Genomic DNA, 18,260 nt, shown 5'->3' with positions numbered 1-18,260 from the left:
TCTGCAGTGTTACACTGCACCAATATTAAACATATGCACAACATCCTTTGTGCTCTTCTCAGTGATTCCCAAACCCAACCCTGGGGTTCAGATTGCAAATCTGAGTTCTGTCACTGTAAATTAGATTTGTGCCTTCTAGAGCTTTGTATATATGTATGCTCTCTCTTTCTCTCTCTCTTTTTTTTTTTTTGGTCATACTGGCATTTGTACTCAGGGCCTCAAGTTTGCTTGGTAGGTGCTCTACCACTCGAGCTACATGCTCCCAACCCTGTATGTACCCAGTTGCCTACTTCTGCTCAGCATAGTGGCTAAGATTGATCCACACATGCTGTTATATGTATATTACTCCTTTTTTATTGCTGAATAGCATTCCCCTTTATGGTATGGATATACCATAATTTATCTACTCACCTGTTGAAGACTTTTGGACTGTTTCCACTTTGGAATGATTATGAATAAAGCAGTTATTTTTTCATGTAGACATGTTTTTATTTTTCTTGGGTAAATATCTGTGATTGGAATTGTTATGTTTATATGGAAAGTGTATGTTCAACTTTATATGGAGTATACACTATTTTCTGAAGTGGTTGTGTCATTTTGTATTCCTACCAGCAATGTAGGAGAGTTCTAGTCTCATCAGTTATTACTGAAATTTTTGTATACTTGTTCTATTAATTTCTAAAAGAGGTGTGTCAAAATCTCCACTGATCATTCAGATCTTCCATTTTTCTTTTTAGTTAAATCTGTTTTGCTTCATATATTTTGAGACTTTGTGACTGGGTGCATTTACACTTAAGAATGCTTTATCTTCTTCATGTATTGACCGTTTTATCATGGAAGTCACCCCTTTGCCTGGCTCTGAATTCTATTTTGTTAATAATAAAGCCGCTCCAGATTTTTAAAAATTAGAATGTGCATTGTACATCCCTTTGCAACACTTATCTGTGTGTTTTCATTTAAACTGGATGTCTTTAAATAGCATATGGTTTTTAAAAGCAAGATGGGCCTGAAACTTTTTTTGGTTAGTTTTGCAGTACTGGGGTTTGAACTCAGGCCCTCACAAATTTGCTAGGCAGGTGTTCTTACTCTTGAGCCACACCTCTAGCTCTTTTTGCTCTGGTTAGTTTGGAGGTAGGGCCTCCTTTTTTGCCCTGGCCAGCCTAGACTATTTTCCTTCTATTATGCTTCCTGAAGTAGCTGGGATGAGAGTCATGCCTCCATGCCCAGTTTTTTCTCTTGAGTTAGGGTCATGTGAACTTTTTGCCCAGGCTGCCCTTGAACTGTGATCCTCCTGATCACCTCCCGAGTAGCTAGGATTACAGGTGTTAGACAACAATGCATGGCTGAATCTCTAACTTTTAATGTAAGGGTCTAGACCATTTACTTTAAAAGCAGATAGTTGATGTGGACTAAAGTACACATATTTAGAGTATACAATTTGATGAGTTTGAACATGCATTCATCTGTGAAATCATTACCACCATCGAGAAAGTGGTCATTCCCATCACTCCTTCCCTGGGCTCCTTAGGAATCCATTTCTCCCACTTCTCTCCTCTCCAGGCATCTACTGGTGTGCTTTATGACTCTAGAGATCAGTTTTCACTTTTTTTTTGAAATGGGTTCTTTGTGTAGCCTAGGCTGGTCTTGAACTGATGCTCCTCCGGCATCTTCCTCTGAAGTTGAGAATACAGGCATTCACCAGCACACCCAGCCTGGTGTTTGCATTTTCTAAAATTTTGTATAAATGGAAACATATCATCTTATTGCTTTTTTTGACTGGCTTTTCTTATCATAAAGATTTTGAAATTCATTCATGATGTTTTTTATTTCATTTTATTTCTGGGTAATATTTTTATTGTGTGGATATATTAGCAATGGTTTTATCCCTTCATAAAGATGGACACTTTGTTTGTTTCTAGCTTTTGATGTTACAAATGGAGCTATAATAATTTTGTGTGTGTGTGTGCTGGAGATCAAGCCCAGGGTCTAGGGTATTGTAGGCAAGCACTGTAATTGGGTCACATCTCTAGTCCACAAATATTATTATGTGTGTCTCTATATAAATGCATGCTTTTGTGTCTCTTGGGCAAATACCCAGGAGAGGAATTGCTAAGTTATGTGGCAAGCATAGTTTTAACTTTTTAAGAGATTTCCAATCTGTTTTCCAAAGTGTTTGTATCATTTTACATTCTCACCAGCAGTGTATGAGAGTTATATTCTCTTCCCTTTCTTATTAACATTTGGCATGGCTTGTCTTTTTAGAGAGTTTCTTTGGTGTGGTTTTAATTTCATTTATATGAAATTATGCATTTTTATGTCTTCTTTTGGTTTTGGTGGGACTAGAGTTTGAACTCAGGGCTTCATGCTTGCAAAGCAGGAGCTCTGCCACTTGAGCCATGCCTCCAGTCTGTTTTGCTCTGGTTATTTTGGAGATGGTGGTCTCATGAACTATTTTCCTAGGCTAGCCTTGAACCTTGATCCTATCAATTCAGCCTCCTAAGTAGCTAGGATTACAGGCATGAACCACTGGTCTTAGCCATTTACATTGGCTATTTATATGACTCTTTTGTGACATTTCTTCTCAAAATTTTTGCCTATTTAAAAATTTATTTCTTTATCTTATTCTCAAGTAAATCCTTGGCTGATAAAAATCCACATTACAAAAACAGAGATCATGCTACCCACCACAAACTATGTAAGCTTTCTGGTGAAGAGAAGGCTTGTCCCATATATTTGAATTTGATAATGTCTATGGGTTTCATAATTTTCATGCAAAAGCACAATGAAATCACACACACACACACATGCACACACACACACACACATACACACACACACACACACACACACAGTATTCCAGATTTATAGCACTGATAGAATGACCATAATTAACTTTCTATTTTAGGAGTGACAAAAGCAGCCAATAAATCTGTGACAAAGACAAATATAGAAAAGAAAACGCAGTGGCTATGAAAACAAGGATCTAAAAATTTAATGATTTAAAAACAACCATTACATACAAGATGACAGAGAATGATAGAGATTGAACATTTGGTTTTGAAAATGTGAAATGTCACCACTTAGCTTAGTAAAATCCATCATCTCCTAAGAAAAATGCATCATACAATGAAATTTACAAGGACACACTTTTTTACTTCTTCAAGTGTTGTTCAGCAACCCTCTTCCTCCACACACACTTACTTGTCATAGAACAATACAACTGTAATAATCTTTTGCAGTGCAGAACATTGAGAATTACAATAGCAGTTGTTTTGAAAGCACCTTCTATGATAATTTGCAAGCTTCGTTTGGTTGAGGCATATATTGCAGATAAAAATATGTTTTCAAGTAGGCCGAAAGGAAACCATTTCCATGGACTAAAAGACTACTGAAAACATGCTCCTTGACTTGGCTATACAGGGATGCATCTACCTACCGGGTATGAAGTACTTCACCTGCCCATGATAAATGTGATAGTTAGCACCTGTGCTCTGTCCACATAACAGGTGTGAGGAGACAGACTGTGGCCAGATGCTGTGGCTAGCTATAAGATAGAGGTAGGGCTTATCTATAAGGTTGTTGACCACACAGTTGTAAAGACTGGATGGACTTTGCTGCTGCTTTGAGTGTCAGAGCTGCACTAAGCAGTGAAGAGAGCAGGTTATGGCCTGGTGGCTTTAATGTTCTATGACAGAGGAACTGGCCAGTTTCCCTCAGGTAATGGGAGTAGAAGTACCTAAGAGAACGGAAAGACTCAGAAAAGCCTCTACTTAAAACTGGCAGAAGGAACAGTCCCTCCTTTTTGTGGATAATCATAGTCTGATGTGTCTTTATGAATTCCTGCTGCAAACAATATGTTTTTTTTAAAAACAACTCTAAAAACATCATTTGGAAAACCTCATGGCTGAATCACTCCCAAATGCAGATCCGATAGCCTAGGGACATGGGTGTTCTCTTCTTATTGTAGCTTCCTCTCAATGTTGAAACAACCCAATCTCAACTGTGGACATGGCCAATTAACACAGTACATGTGTCTCTCCTCTCTCTAACTCCTGACACATGCTCTCCAAAAGGGCTTTTTCAACCAAAAGTGGGATGTTTTGTTATAATGTGTACAGGACAGTCAGTTTTGAAAGATGCTTTGAAACAAGAATAAGCCATACCATGCCTCATGTGGGAGGTGAACACTTGCAAATCTGGGTGTGTCAGGCTCAGAATCATCACTAATACATACAGAGCAATATTATAACCAGCTGGAATATATTCTATAAAAAGCGAAATGCAGCATTTGGGGGGGGTGCTTACTAAGGTGCTTCTTAATTCATGTTTTTTTAATGGAATGTATCAGACAAACATCTACAAACAAACATGAGTATACAGGCGTACACAGGCACATGGGCAAGTTTCTGTACAGCTTATGTCTTAGATACTTATGTGTATACATAAGAACCACACAGGGAAAAGTGATTTCCCCTTCCAGCTCCCTGAATCGCTGAACGTTATCTAACTTATAAAATGTTAAAATATTTCATTTTCATATAAAATATATACAAAAATAGATAACATTTACAAAAACCAGATAGTATTTCCAGTTTTCCTTAATAACCCATTCTCTCAGTTCTCTCTCTTTTTTTTTCCTCTCAAAATGTTGCCATCTCCAGCAAGGAGCGTTTGAACAGCTGGGCATTTCTGGACAGGTCTGTTACTTGATGCACCATCTCCTGCAGGGCAGTGGTGCTGGGGTAATGGAGAGCGGCCATCTTGGTTGCCATGACTATAGTCTTGAGCTGCTCACAGAGCTGGTTGCTGGAGTTCATGACTTTGTTGCGAATGTCCTGAGCAGTCACTTGCCTTGTCAGCGTGTCTCCAATGAACACCAGTTTGTGTGCACTGAGGATGACGAACTTGCTGTGGGCCACGAAGATCCGAGGGGGCTGGGCTGAGCTGACACAACTGAAGAGGGCGTCGATGGCATTGAGGAGAGATATAAAATGGGTCTCACACTGGTCATAGTAGAAGCAAAGCAACTGCCGGTCCTGAGCACCCACACTGCTGTTTGTGGTCGGGAGGCTCTGTGAGGGCTTCCACTTGGAGATGTCATTCTCCACGGGCTTGGTGATTTCTTGTTCCAACAGCTGGAACTGACTCAGCTGAAAGGAAGAGAAAAGTAGAGTTCACTGAAGGCAAGGCAGTGTGCTAGAATGGAAATGAACGTGGACATGCCTTTTAACAGGTACCAGGCTTCAGTCCTAAAAAGTGTCAGATGTTTATTAAGCTGTGAGGCCTTGGTCAAGTTGCCTTGCTTCCTACACTGTGGATATTGGGAAAGATGATCTTAAAGGAATCCATCGTCTCATACCTATGATCACACCACTTGTCTCTTCTGCCTTCTGTGTAGACAATAGTATAGGGTTTGAACCCCAACCTTGTGATGTGTACTTTTACGAAGGTTAAATAAGTTGATATTCACAAAGTGCATAGACGAGTGTTTGGTATATGGTAGGCTCTCTGTAAATGTCTATTAAATGCTGAGTGGTGGCAAGGGAAAACCATATGTAGTAACTTTTTGACAAATAAATCACACAGTTTGCTACTACTTGGGGAAAGCCTTGGCTCTCTCTTCAAGATGCTTAAACGAAATGGCAATCCATGACCTTTTTCTATTCCCCTGAGAAATGCACAGCCAGCTTTACTGTTCTGTGGAAAATGCTTGCGTCTCAGGAATCACTATGGTCTTCGCAAGTTCCCTAAATTCCCACTGTCTTACTTGGCCAAATGTCAGTGCAAACATAAGCAAACACAGGGTGATGGTCTGAGGTATTTGATAACAGTGAATTTTGTTTCATATAGCTCATGCCTTTGCAAATGTGTTCACATTATATCCTCTCATTAAGTGGGGGGGTACTTTCCCATCTTCTAGAGAAGTGACTGAGGCTCAGAGAGGTTCCATGACTTGCCTAACTTTACATACTTGGCTGGTCAGAAAGCAAGGTTTAGAACTCAGGCTTCCTAGAGACAGCATGCCACTTCATGTCACCTTAAAAGGCTTTCAAATCTTTAATCCATTTCTCTTTATTTTTATGTCTTTGTCCTAGCAATACCCACTATTATCTGCCATATTCATACTTAACCTCTGAATGAACACACTCTGCCCAGGGGCCTTGGTTAATGGGCTTGGATATATTTTGAAAACATTGTGTTTTATTCTCCCTCCTTCCCTCAGACTGGACCACACACAGCCAAGCGATAGGCTTGTGTTGCTGGCAAAAGACAGACAGGTAGAGGGATGAGAATCAGACTCTCATTGGAATTTGAACCACAGAAGGGAGTTGACCATTAGCTGACATGAAATGCCATCATAGAAAAGGCTTTGGAGCTGGCACATTAGTTCTTTAATCAGCACTTGGGAGGCTGAGGGAGGAGGTACCAAAGTTAAAAGCCAGCCTGGGATACAAAACAAACAAAATATCTCCTATAGAAAGGGCTTTAGCCATTTATGGGTTCTATACAGTTAGAGGAGAACCAAATGAGCAGGTGACCAGAGAAACATCAGAAAATAGGAAAGAAAATAGAAGCAAAGAAAGTACAAAAGGACAGAAAATGTGCAGTACTAGTTTCCACCACATCTTCATTATTCTGTTCTTAAATTTTCTTACAATGACCTCAATGTAAGACCAATTTGCTTTGGTGAGCTTGACTGGGTCTTGTGTCTTCAGACCAAAAGCTTAACCCAAATACCACTAATATGTTATATATTAACAGGCTTAGCCTGAAAAAAATTGTCATTTGGATGTAATCCAGGTACACTCAGCTGTATTAGCAAGGCCATAAACATTCTCTTTGTTCTTATACTCTATTCTATGCCTGGGAGCTTATTTATGCCAGTGTGCTGGCAAGATCGAAATCATGCTCTTTTGAAGTTATAATTTTCCTACTAAGCAGGAGCCCTTTTCACCACCAAAGAGTTTTTATTCTAATTGAACTTACCTGGTGGTGTTCCAGCTGCATCTTGTTCTGTTTGATGATATTCTCTTTTTCCAGCAGCTCCTTCTGTTGCCTCTCAAACTCCTCCTTACCCTATTGTTTTCCAACACAAAGAGCACATTACCTCATCACCAAGAGTCACTGATGGTGACCATTTCATTGACAAATACATACATACTCATTTTCTCCCACCCAGGGCCTCTTCCTGCATGTCCACTTAGGCCTAAGAACCCCAGACAGGGACAACAGGCTTCTTTCTCTGTCACACTTCAGAATTTTCATGGAGACTGAGGATGAAAACTGAGGGCTATTTTCATGGGGAAGCTCTACTTTGCCATTTTTCAGAGAGCTTCCTACAACCCCCTTTAAACTTCCTTAAGAAGCATTATTTCTCATGGTTCTTTTCTAAGAGATTATTATTTTTTTTTTTCTAATAGATTATATGTGAACCAGAAGCCTCCAAACTCAGGTCTAAGTGTGGTTCACATTCACTTCTAGTTTCTTTGAGTCACCTATATCTCTCTACTCCAAAGTACTATTTCCTAATGTGCACAGCTGGACAGCCAGTGAGGCAAGCGTCAATGCCTCCATCTACCCTCCCCCTTCAAACTTCCTCAGCACCAGTTATGGCTTAGTGGGCTCTCTTGCACTAAAGGGGCATTTGGTAGTTTATTAGTTTTCAGTAAAAGTCATGGCTTTCAGTCAAATGAAAAAACTGGCAGAATAAAAGATAGTAAGCCAAATTCTAAATAATGGGTTTTGGTAGAACATTTTAATTCTTCCAAGTGCAATGACAAGCTGTCAAGATCCCAGGTCAACCTGAAAATTGGTAGAATTCCACTTGTAGGAGGCAGATTGTGATTGCACAATCATATGCAAGGTAAGCTCTAGTCCAGTTGGTAAATGCCCTCTGGTCCTGTAAGTAGGTCTGAGATGGGATTTGGTGTCTCTGTAAGTAATTAAACACATACACACAGAGACACACACACACACACACACATACTGTAAACCTAGGCTGTGCCTTAGAAATTCTCTAGGAGTAGAAGCTTTCAGTTTTATTTTAATAGTGAAATTTTTCTTTTCACTTTTTTTAAACTATAAACTATTATATGAAACTGTATTATAAAATGTAAGTAAAAGTTGAGTTGGGATGGATTATCAGAGGACACACCATTCTTTGGTGAGGCTCCTGCTTGCCCGCAGCATATCAATAGGATCTACTCCAACCCTGCAGCTCATTCATTTTGCAAATGAAATGAAGGCCGGGAAGGTTGAATAAATTGGTCACACAATTACTTTGGAAAAGTCTACAGCCAAGGTCTCAGGACTCTTGGCCCAGCGTTCTTCCACCTGTACACTATCACTTCTAGGTTTTACACCAGTTGGATTAGCATTAGTCATGCTATCTCCTTTGGTAGTCCAGCCTGACAACCTGACAGGCATTAGTGCCAGGCTCCCTGAATGTGAGTTCAGGTGGTCCATGAGCTTAGTTTCCTTACCTGTAGGTGGACATAATCATAATCATCCATCCAGCTCCTTTCAGAGCCATCGCTGCTACTGCAGTCTGGAGGCTGGTCTTTACCCAGCATAGGGAGCAATGGCTTGCTGTGGGCCTGCATCTTATAGTCACCAGGCCTCAGCAGCTGCATCTGGGAGCTGGTGTGTGTGTACTCGGTTGAGTTCATGATACTCTCGGGTCCACTCTTTAGATGCAAACTACCAGGGTCTGGTCTGAAGAGGGCCTCTGCATTGGTGTTGATGGTGGTGGTTAGTTGCTTGGCGTCATCGGGCACTGTCTTGGCCACCATCACAAACCGGTCCAGATCATCACATTTGTTTTGGGGCTTGTTAATGGCCAGAATATTCAGGGACCAGCTGCATTCATTTAAGTCATGGCTGGTTTGACTTAGAATCTGGTGGGAGTCTTCCACTCTCTGGAGCTCCCGCTTCATTTTGTTGTGGAGGATAAGTTCTGGGAGGCAGGAGGCATTGGCTACAGCTCCCTTGGCAAAATGGAGGTACTCCCTCAGAAACAGCTCCACTTTATCCACCGCCGTGCGGATCTCATTGATGTGTCTTTCCATGTATCCATAACACCGCCAGTCTGTGGTGACCAGTGCCATTAGGCTACAGACACCCATGTCCAAGGCCTGCTGGAGCCGATGAAGCCTCTCAATGGCTGTGTCTGGATCCAGTAAGAGTCTTTTGTCCTGAGCTGGGGAGGCTGACAGTGAGGACTCCTTTGAAGAGGTGGAAGACGTGGACATGTTACTCCTGGTACTGCCTGTGCTGGAGAAAGACAGTCGATTGATTCCATCTACCATATCCCGAGAGTCTTTAGCATCTGCTGGGTTATGCAGAGGGACATCATAAACACCATCTCTTTCTTGAGGGTTTGATTTCTCACTGGTTTCTGCTGGTGGCTCCAGAAACTGGACTCCTCGGGGGACATCATAAGCATCATTCTGAGTGCCTGAGGACTGTCCCAGCTTCAGGGGCAAATGGTGTGGGGAAAGGGTCTGGGGCCTTCGTGCCACGGGTTCAGGGGCAAATGTAGTATCACAGTTGCATTTGATGTGAAGGTCCTTCCCTGCTGGCTTGGTGCTGGCTGGGGGGATGTCATAAACCCCCTCAGGTCTGATATCTGGCCTTCCAGCTTGTTTCATTGGAGGGGGAAAATCGTATTCCTTTTCCTTAGGCCCTGCTTCATCTTGGCAGGCAGATGGTGGAATGGCATAGACCTGAGAAGTACATAAAGGGCAGAACTCTGTTGGCTCATGGCAGCAGCTTTCTGAGTATCCTTCCTGGACTGGCCTATGCTGAGAGGCAGGTGACACATTAGCACACTGGCTGAGGGCCAGGAAACCTGTGGTATCTCCCTGCTCTCCCTGATCATCACTCCACTGTGGAAAGTTGCCTGAGTCATCTGCCTTACGGTGACTGGTTGACATCCCCTCAACCAGCACCATAGTTCCCTAATGTATATAGTAAGGGAAACTGTACTTGCAGTGCAAGCATATCCCAGAGGGCAACAGCGAATCAAAGGAGCTGCCTCTTATGTATGGACTGAGTAAACTGGAAAACCCTGTATAAATATGAGATATATTAGATCTTGCCAAACAAATTATCTTCCCTTCCAATTAGTTCTCCTTGTTGAATTTCCAAATTTTTAGAGGAGACTTTAAATTTGGAATCTCTAGAGGTATTTATCTTTAATTATTGCCCGCTTTCCCTCCCTCCCTCCCTCCCTTCCTTCCTCTAAGACTAGTTTCCCCACTATGGAATTTGCCTTCTTGCTTTATCCCAATTAACTCTCTCTCTCTCACACACACACGTACACACATGCACACCCTTTGGCCATGCACTTACTCCTTTAGTGGGGGGTATGTCATATACCCCTTGAGGTTTTATCTCTCCCACTGGAATGGAAAACACAGGACCTTTCACTGATGAGGGAGGGATGTCATAGACCTGGAGAGAAACACCTGAATTACCCAGAATGGAAATATTTTATGTAGGTCATGTTTTATGCTATGCTTTTATTATGGATTTCTCTACCAGGTTATGTGCAGACTTGATCTTTGGCAGTACTCCATATCTTAAGGGGGCTGATGGAATTTTTCTTTATAAATTTTGTATTCCTTAATTTAGATTGAATACAAAAATGCTCTTAAGTGAAATATCTACTCTGTATTTTAGATTGTAATTTAAAATGTATACTTCTTGAAACAAAATGATAAACTGATATAACAACAAGAGTTTTCTCAGGTAAAAGTCTGGGATTTCCTGAGAAGGCAAATCCAAAAAACATAATTTAAATAGCATTCATTGGCTAACCTGAACGAAGTTTCATATGAAATATGCACAATTTGTGAGCTGCTTTTCCTCTACAGTCTTGAAGGAATGCTACACCAGGAGCTCCTCTCTCCTGGTGGCCATATTTCCAGTACGTACCCCTTGAGTGGTATGTGAAGGGGGGATATCATAGACGTCCTTTTGGCATCTGGATGGGTACTCGTACACATAGCCATGGCCTGTCCGCACCGGGGTTATCACCTGTGGGCAAAAACAAACTGAGGTGTAAAAATGCCAATCCTTCAGTGAGTCTTATAGCTTCCTAAGCAGATGGGCATCTTTCTCTCTCCCCCATGAAAAGGAAGGAAGGGAGGGAGGGAGGGAAAAAAGGAAGAAGAGAGAAAAGGAAGGGGACAGGAAGATACCAGGTTAGTGAAATTTTAAATCTCTCCTGGATCCCAGTATGAAGCAAGTCCCTGATCCCTCTATGATCTTTTCTCATAACAAAATCATCTCAAAGTTTATCGGATAGAGAGTCTCAATTCCCCAAACATGCTTTAAGGAAGACTTGTGCTTAAATTATGAAAGTCCTAGATGAGTCCTTTGAAGCAGCCAAAGGCACAGCATACTGACATTTTTTTAAGGTTCTGAAACTTTTGTAAAGTACATAATACAAATAGTTTGGGTACTTAAAATTCCTCTCATGCCTTCCCCAGTGTGCCTCTTCATCTGATATTATTATTTGTGATTATAATTGAAATTCCATGGGTCACTAAAATACTTTCAGAAAGCCAATGCTGAACAATGCTGACCTCATAAGTTTCTGGGAGCTCTCAGTTGAACTTATGAAACAAATGAAATACAGTTGCCCCTCAGTATCTTAGGGTATTGGTTCCAAGATCCCTTGCAGATACCAAACTCCATAAATCCTCAAGTCCCTTACAGAAAATGGAGTAGCATTTGCGTATAACCTACATACATTATTTGATATATGTCAAATCATCTTTAGATTACAATGTAAATGCTATGCCAATGGATGTTACAGAGTATTGTCTGGGGAATGATGACAAGAAAGAAAAAGCCTGACCATGGTCAGAACAGATGCAGTTTTTCCTAAATGTGTTTGATCTGTAGTTGGTTGAATCCTCAACTGTAGCTGTGCAGAAAGCCACCAGGAGCAGAGTTCAGGTCTCCTGACCTCTGATCTCAAATCATTTTCTCATTTCCATCAGGGAACCAAACATCCCTGACAGGTCCTGCATCCCAGGGATGTCAGAAGTCAAGTGTACTCACCACAACCCTGACACCTGGAACCAATGCCAGTGAAATGAATCTGATTTGGCGGGCTCCTAGGTTCATATCTATATGCTGCCCTGGTGTTCTATGCATGAGGAGAGACACTATTAGAACTTATTTCATTTTGAAATATATTTTATCTTCCCAGGGCTTCTAAATTGCCAAGGTCTCATTTTTTCCTATCATCCCCCCCAAAATCATCTACAGTGTTCCCTTCAAGCACTGTCGACAATGTCTCTGAGAACACACAGTAGAAATTAGGAAGAGTTGATTGCTCCCTGAGAAGCCTCATCTTTATCCTTCTCTGATGTGGAGAATGGTGACAGACGGCCTCCAGAACTATAAGAAAAATGCTCCATGTGCATCTTCTGCTGAAATGAGTGGAACACAGCCAAAGGTGCTAATGCCCCTCTCCCTAGGGGTTCCAAAACGCTTGAGTTCAATTTTATTTAAAAATCTCTGGTGCTTACAACTGATTATTTCTTGCAATGAAGGTAATAGAGATTAGTATGCAGTCAGCACCAACACCAAGTCCCTCCTCTGTCTGGGGTTTTAGAAAGGAACCTATTGCTTTAAGGTTTCTTGGGACAGAGCATCAGAACCATTTGATAGAGTGACCACTGTATTGTGCACAGCAAATCGTCCTTTTTTTAAGCAGGCATCCTTTGTTAAAGCAAAACACCCTGTGTTCCCAGTGCCTGTGTGGACTTTTTTTCTTTTGCACTTGCTCTTGTCCAGGAGAGAAATGAAGAACTTCTTGTAGTCTATCTCATCAGTGCCTCGATTTATAGCTCTTTATTTTGGCTTTATAAGAGAACCTGCTCATAATGCAGCTTTTGTTCTGTCTAAAAGTTCCTAAGAGTGGATTCTATGCAATGCTGCCAATTTAGGAATAATGCTAGTGGAGGACCAAAGCCCGTTATGCTGAAGTCCAGTGTAACTGGGGCCGGGAGGTAGCAAGAGTGATGCTGTTGTCTGAAAATGGGACTAGGGGACAAATAAAGAAGGCATGATCCTCAGAAAGGGTCACAGACAAAGCTATTCCTTGCCTTTCTGGTCCATCCCTGGCAGAGGGCATTCATGCTTCTCAGTATTTAACATTTCACTTCCTGACAAATGTCACAGAACCCCAACTTGCTCTCTCTTTCTCATTTAGAGGATTCCTGTGGTCATCTGGTTTTTAAAAACTTTGCATTCCAAACCAGTCATTTTCCCTGTTTATTCAGTTAAAGAAACAGATGGTGAAAACCACAGAGGGGAAAAAGCCAACAAAACACAAGCTCCCCCAGTTCCAGCATTCCTGATGGTACAATCTAATTCACATGGGTCCATAAATGACATTTAAGTGGGACCAGCATTTTGCATCTGTTTGGACACATCCAGGACACTTAGTGATCCATGCTGTTATCTCAGAATGTTTGGGTGCTGGAAGTCTCCTTTTGGACACTGTCCACCTAGACCTATGGCTTGGATCACTTTCACGTTCTCTTCTCAGAGGAAAGTGCTGACCGAGTTGTCCCTAGTCTCCAGTTCTGTGGTTCATTAAGGCTCTACTCTTTCCTCCTGCTTGACAGGAACACACAAAAACCTTTCTAACTCTTTCTCCTCACCCTAGGTCTTAGACCCACTGATCTCAGCCCAATAGGCACAACAAGATCTGGCTAAGGGGACCTCAAGGATAGAAGAGTTCTTCTGGACGTTTGTTTGATGAGGCATTAAGGGAATTGCTATGGAAAGGGCATTTTTAAACTAATTTTCTCAATGAAATCAAGTCAGGTTTTTCATTTCCTTTTTCTATCCATTTGTTTTTCTTTTCTGCATTCTTTTCATTCTACGTATTTATTTATAGTTACAAGGGCTTAGCCTCAGGAATTACCAAACTGACCTCTTAATTCATTAGTGTTACCCAAGGGGCTAAATTGGGAGATCTGCTGGGGCCCTAAGGCCAAATGCTACTGCAAGTGCTCTCCTGCTTGCCCTGCAGAGGATTTGCACTTTTAGACGTGGATTTTCTGTCCCTGCTCCATGAGGAATCCAAGTTTACTCAGATATTAGTAATTAGTCTGCCATTCTTGTCAACTAACAAGAAAGTTCCAATGCTGAGATTTTGAGAAGAGCTACAAAGCAGAGAAGAAGGGCAGATTCTGAGTTCTCTTGCATTCATTCATTTATTCAATTTATTTGCTTTCCTCTTTAACTTTTTTACTAACTCATATGAACTACACATACTGATGGGGTTCATTCAGTGTGGTATTCCCATACATGCCCAGGGTGTGCACTGGCTAAGCATTTAGAAAAGTAAGAGTCCATTGAATAAATCTTCCAAGGCTGGGTCCTGGCAGCATAGGCTTAAAAGACCAAATACTGGGGGTATGTTAGTTTTCTAACAAATCTGTTCACATAAGAAGCAGAAAGCAACCCTACTGTGCCCTACATCACACTGATGGTGATCTGAGGCTCCCTGGCCATGTGGGCTGTTTTTGGAGGTGTTTCTGATACACTTGGTCCTTCGTATGTTTAGGTCCTGAACTCATGGATTCAACCAACCTTAGATGGAAAATATATGAAAAAAATTACATCTGTACTAAACATGTGTAGGCTTGTTTTCCTTGTCATTATTCCCCCAAATAATGCAGTCTAACAACTATTTAGCTAGCATTTACATAACATCAGGTATTATAAGTTATTTAGAGTGACTTAAAGTCTACGGGAGAATGTGTGTAGCAAACACTATGTCCTTTTACAGAAGGAACCTGAGCATCCATGGATTTTGGTATCCTTGGGGTCCTGGAACCAATCTCCCAAGACTTCAGAGGATGATTACTTTCATGATCTAAAATTTTGAGTACTGTGCACACTGAAATTTAAAGAAGAGAGTCTGTAGATAGCAACAAGGCTGGGGTGGACTGAAAACCAACACCTGGGAGAGTCAGGGGGTTGGAAGAGAGGCCCTTGGGGCTCTTCATGGATGTTTCCAGGTTGAGTTTGCCTGGACTTGTACTTGCAGCAGATGCTTGTGAGGACAAGCTAATGAGGTGTGCATGTGTGGGGGAGAAACAGCCAAGCTTTCATACTGAGGAGACAACTTGCATCCCACTGAGAAGGTAGCCATGCCTCTGCTTCAGACATCTGCTATCCAAAAGAAATGCTCCCTGTGTTGTCAGATCTTTCAAATTGTCAGGGGAAACCAGAAATCTGGATTTTTATGTGAAATCTCCTGGTTTTCAAAAATTGGCTCAAAATTTTAAAAGTGTCTTGGCCAAATTAAACACATCTCTAGCCTCCAGGTTGCCAGTCTTCACCTCGACCTTCACCTGTGTGTTTTTTTCCCTCCTTCTTTAGGACCTTGACTGCTGTAAGGGCTGGGGCCCCAAGCTCTTCCCAATTCCATCCCTGGCAAGACTGAACTACTCTGTTTGTCTTAATGTCCTGCATGATCTCCCTCACCTCTGCACCTTCATTTATGCTGAATCTTTGTCTACGATGCTCTTTGTTCTTTTTTCATATTCAGAGTTTACTCCATTTTCAAGGCCAATGTCTCTCCCAAGAAACCTCTCCCAGACAGATGAATGATCTCCTTCCTTGTAATTTCCTGAGGATGCTATCCACACATCTCTAATGATGCTCAACACTTGTGATTTGTCTTGTTGCAGTGTATCTCGTCTCTTCTCTTAGCATTGCAGAATCAGAGACCATTTCTTATTCATTAGTCACAAATAGCAGGGCTTACCACTGGGCCTTGAATATAGTAGGTCTTAAGCAAGAGGGTGTGGACCTAGAGAGGATACTAAACAATTTCTGCCTATGTAGAATAAACTGAGTTTCCAAATAGGTAAGCTCTGAGTTGAGTGGGATTCATGGGACATGATGCAGAATTCTGTCTTATCAGACATAAGGAGTGACATAGGCAAGTGAGGGAACCCAGAAAGCAGAGTGAATGTTAGATATGGATGAGAGAGCAGAGATCATGGAGGAAACCCACCAGCAGTTTGGCTAAACCATCTGGAAGGTTGAGGGCTTCTAGATAGCCCCCTTTGAAATTGTTGGGTTTGCATGTGACATGACACCTGGATTCTTTCCAGCCACAAGCCAGAGGCAGATGGGGGGAGTTTTGGGAAAAAGAAACCAAAGCAAGCCCTGCTTTCTACCTTGACATCAGAAATAAAACACAATATAAAGGGATCAGTGTTATGCTGGCATTAGTTCCAGGAACATATGATAATCTTGTGTCAAGAGAAGCTGTGTACCGAAGGCCATGGCTCCATTGGGCTCACTGGAAGAATTAGGTCTGAGGAGGGGAGTGATTGATGACATAAGCTGGGCTCAGGCAGAGCTAGATCAGAGTCCCTGCTCTACTAGCATTACTAGCATTTAGTAGCTATGAGAACATGACTACAGTACTTATTCATTCTAACCCTATTTTCTTATCAGTAAAATGGAACCAGAAATACTTATATCCTAGGCTATTGTGACTGTGAAAAATAAGTTCATGAATGTAAAGTTTCTGGCATAGAGTAAATCCTTAAGCCTCAGCAATAGTTATTGTAATTGTCACCTAGACTATGTAGATTTTACCTTTGAACTTTGACTTCCACAAATCATGAACTAGGCAATCCAGATTAACCATCCTGCTGAAGACAACTAAAAAAGATGAAGATAGGAAGATCTTTATAATAGCATCAGAGTTAAAAGATAGTAAAGAATTAATAGGCCAAAATTTGAAAGAGAAGGAATTCATAGAGGTGAGGCTACTTTTTCCTTAGGAGCATTTGCTGATGTGAAATAGGTATCTGAGAGGCTATATTGTATTTTTCACAGCTTCTTTGGGGATGGGAGAACACTGGACTTTAAGGATCAACACAGGAATAACCCTTATAAACCAGATACCACTTTGGGTTGGAACCCTAAGAACGGCATCCAGAAACAAGGGAATTAAACCCACCCTTACACAGGCTGTGGCCAGACTTTAAGTTATCAGCATTGTCCAAAACATCTAACAACATGAAACTAGATTTGTGTGTGCCTATTAGGCTGGCAGAAGGAGACAAAATCCTCTTTGTAGGTAGAGAGCATCTTTATAGGCTTCAAATTATTTCTTCAAAGTCTTTAAAAATAACAATGTCCAACACACAATCAAAGACAACCAGGAATGTGGGAGAAAAGATAATAGGAGCAGAACAAATCATCAATTCTTGCTTGTTTTCTGATAAGGATGTAATCTATATCTTAGTAATCACAAATCTCAAGGTTGTTTGTTTTCAACATGTTTCATGATTAAACCATGGGAGAAAATAAAATGTAATCATTCTCAGATTTAAGTCAGGTAGAATGAAATTCATCTTCACAAATGCCTAAAGTGGTGAAAATGAGGTCTAAGAGGCAGAGACACTAGGAATTTCAAACCAAAGCAATAAATGACGGCAGACTTTGGTCCCTGATAACCATCAGTAGATTTACTTGGCTTATTATTTTTGCTGGTCATACCAACATTGCCATTATCACAGTTACTATTGCAGGTCAAGATACTCCAATGGAAACGCCCAGGGAAAATACACTTTCATAAGTCTTAGTAATAAGTACAATTACCTAGAGAAAGAAGGGGAGGCTCCCAGCTCAGGAGACTTAAAATTCCCTTCAGTAGAAGACCACACATTGCATTTATCAAGAGATACCACCAAGAAGTAGAGCATATACCCATCTCTCTGGAAGGTGTTGAAGCAAAGCATTTTTCCTAACAATTTCTTTTCATACTATGTCATGTGTGTCAGTTCTCAGTAAGTCTACCTGGGCATTCACCTCACCTTTAATACAGAGCTGGCTAGGTTTCTAGGATTGGGGAAACACACCAGCAGCAGAGAACACAGGGTTAGAAAAACTCAGCTTCTCTGCTGCATGCTGCTAGATCAATGGAGGGAAGCAAGAAGCCTTCAACCATTCATGAAAGCAAATTCTGTTCACCTCCAGGCATCTTCGAGTCCTGCCGTGTTTCGTTGTTCTTCGTTCTAAGGCAATGGCTCTCCTACTTATCTCAACTCTCTCCTCCAACACTCTATTTTGACTCCTTCCCTCCTTCTACCTGCTGTCAGCGGTCGTAAGCCTGAAGAAGGCAATGGAAGCTAAAAATGTTGATCTCATAGTAGTGAGTAGTAGAGTGGTTACTAGAACCTGGGGAGGGAAGGGGAGTA

At 41.4% G+C, this 18,260-nt stretch overlaps 1 protein-coding gene across 3 annotated transcripts in view; it reads right to left on the bottom strand.

Moving 5' to 3' along the window:
* Window positions 1–2,968: 2,968 nt before the first annotated feature.
* Nedd9 (neural precursor cell expressed, developmentally down-regulated 9) overlaps window positions 2,969–18,260 on the bottom strand; it is a 176,432-nt gene continuing 161,140 nt past the window's right edge. For all 3 annotated transcript variants that reach the window (XM_020184292.2, XM_074082904.1, XM_020184293.2), the window contains 5 exons: window positions 10,939–11,040; window positions 10,354–10,455; window positions 8,484–9,725; window positions 6,988–7,077; window positions 2,969–5,150 (listed from right to left, as the gene is read on the bottom strand). In XM_020184292.2, the coding sequence (XP_020039881.1) occupies window positions 4,641–5,150; window positions 6,988–7,077; window positions 8,484–9,725; window positions 10,354–10,455; window positions 10,939–11,040 (2,046 nt within the window). In that variant the 3' untranslated portion in view covers window positions 2,969–4,640. The remainder of the gene's footprint in view (window positions 5,151–6,987; window positions 7,078–8,483; window positions 9,726–10,353; window positions 10,456–10,938; window positions 11,041–18,260) is intronic.

This window comes from Castor canadensis, chromosome 8 (assembly GCF_047511655.1).
Source record: "Castor canadensis chromosome 8, mCasCan1.hap1v2, whole genome shotgun sequence".
Lineage (NCBI taxonomy): Eukaryota > Metazoa > Chordata > Mammalia > Rodentia > Castoridae > Castor > Castor canadensis.
The sequence above is the reverse complement of the archived record's forward strand: the minus strand, read 5'-3'. Positions and strand labels throughout refer to the sequence as shown.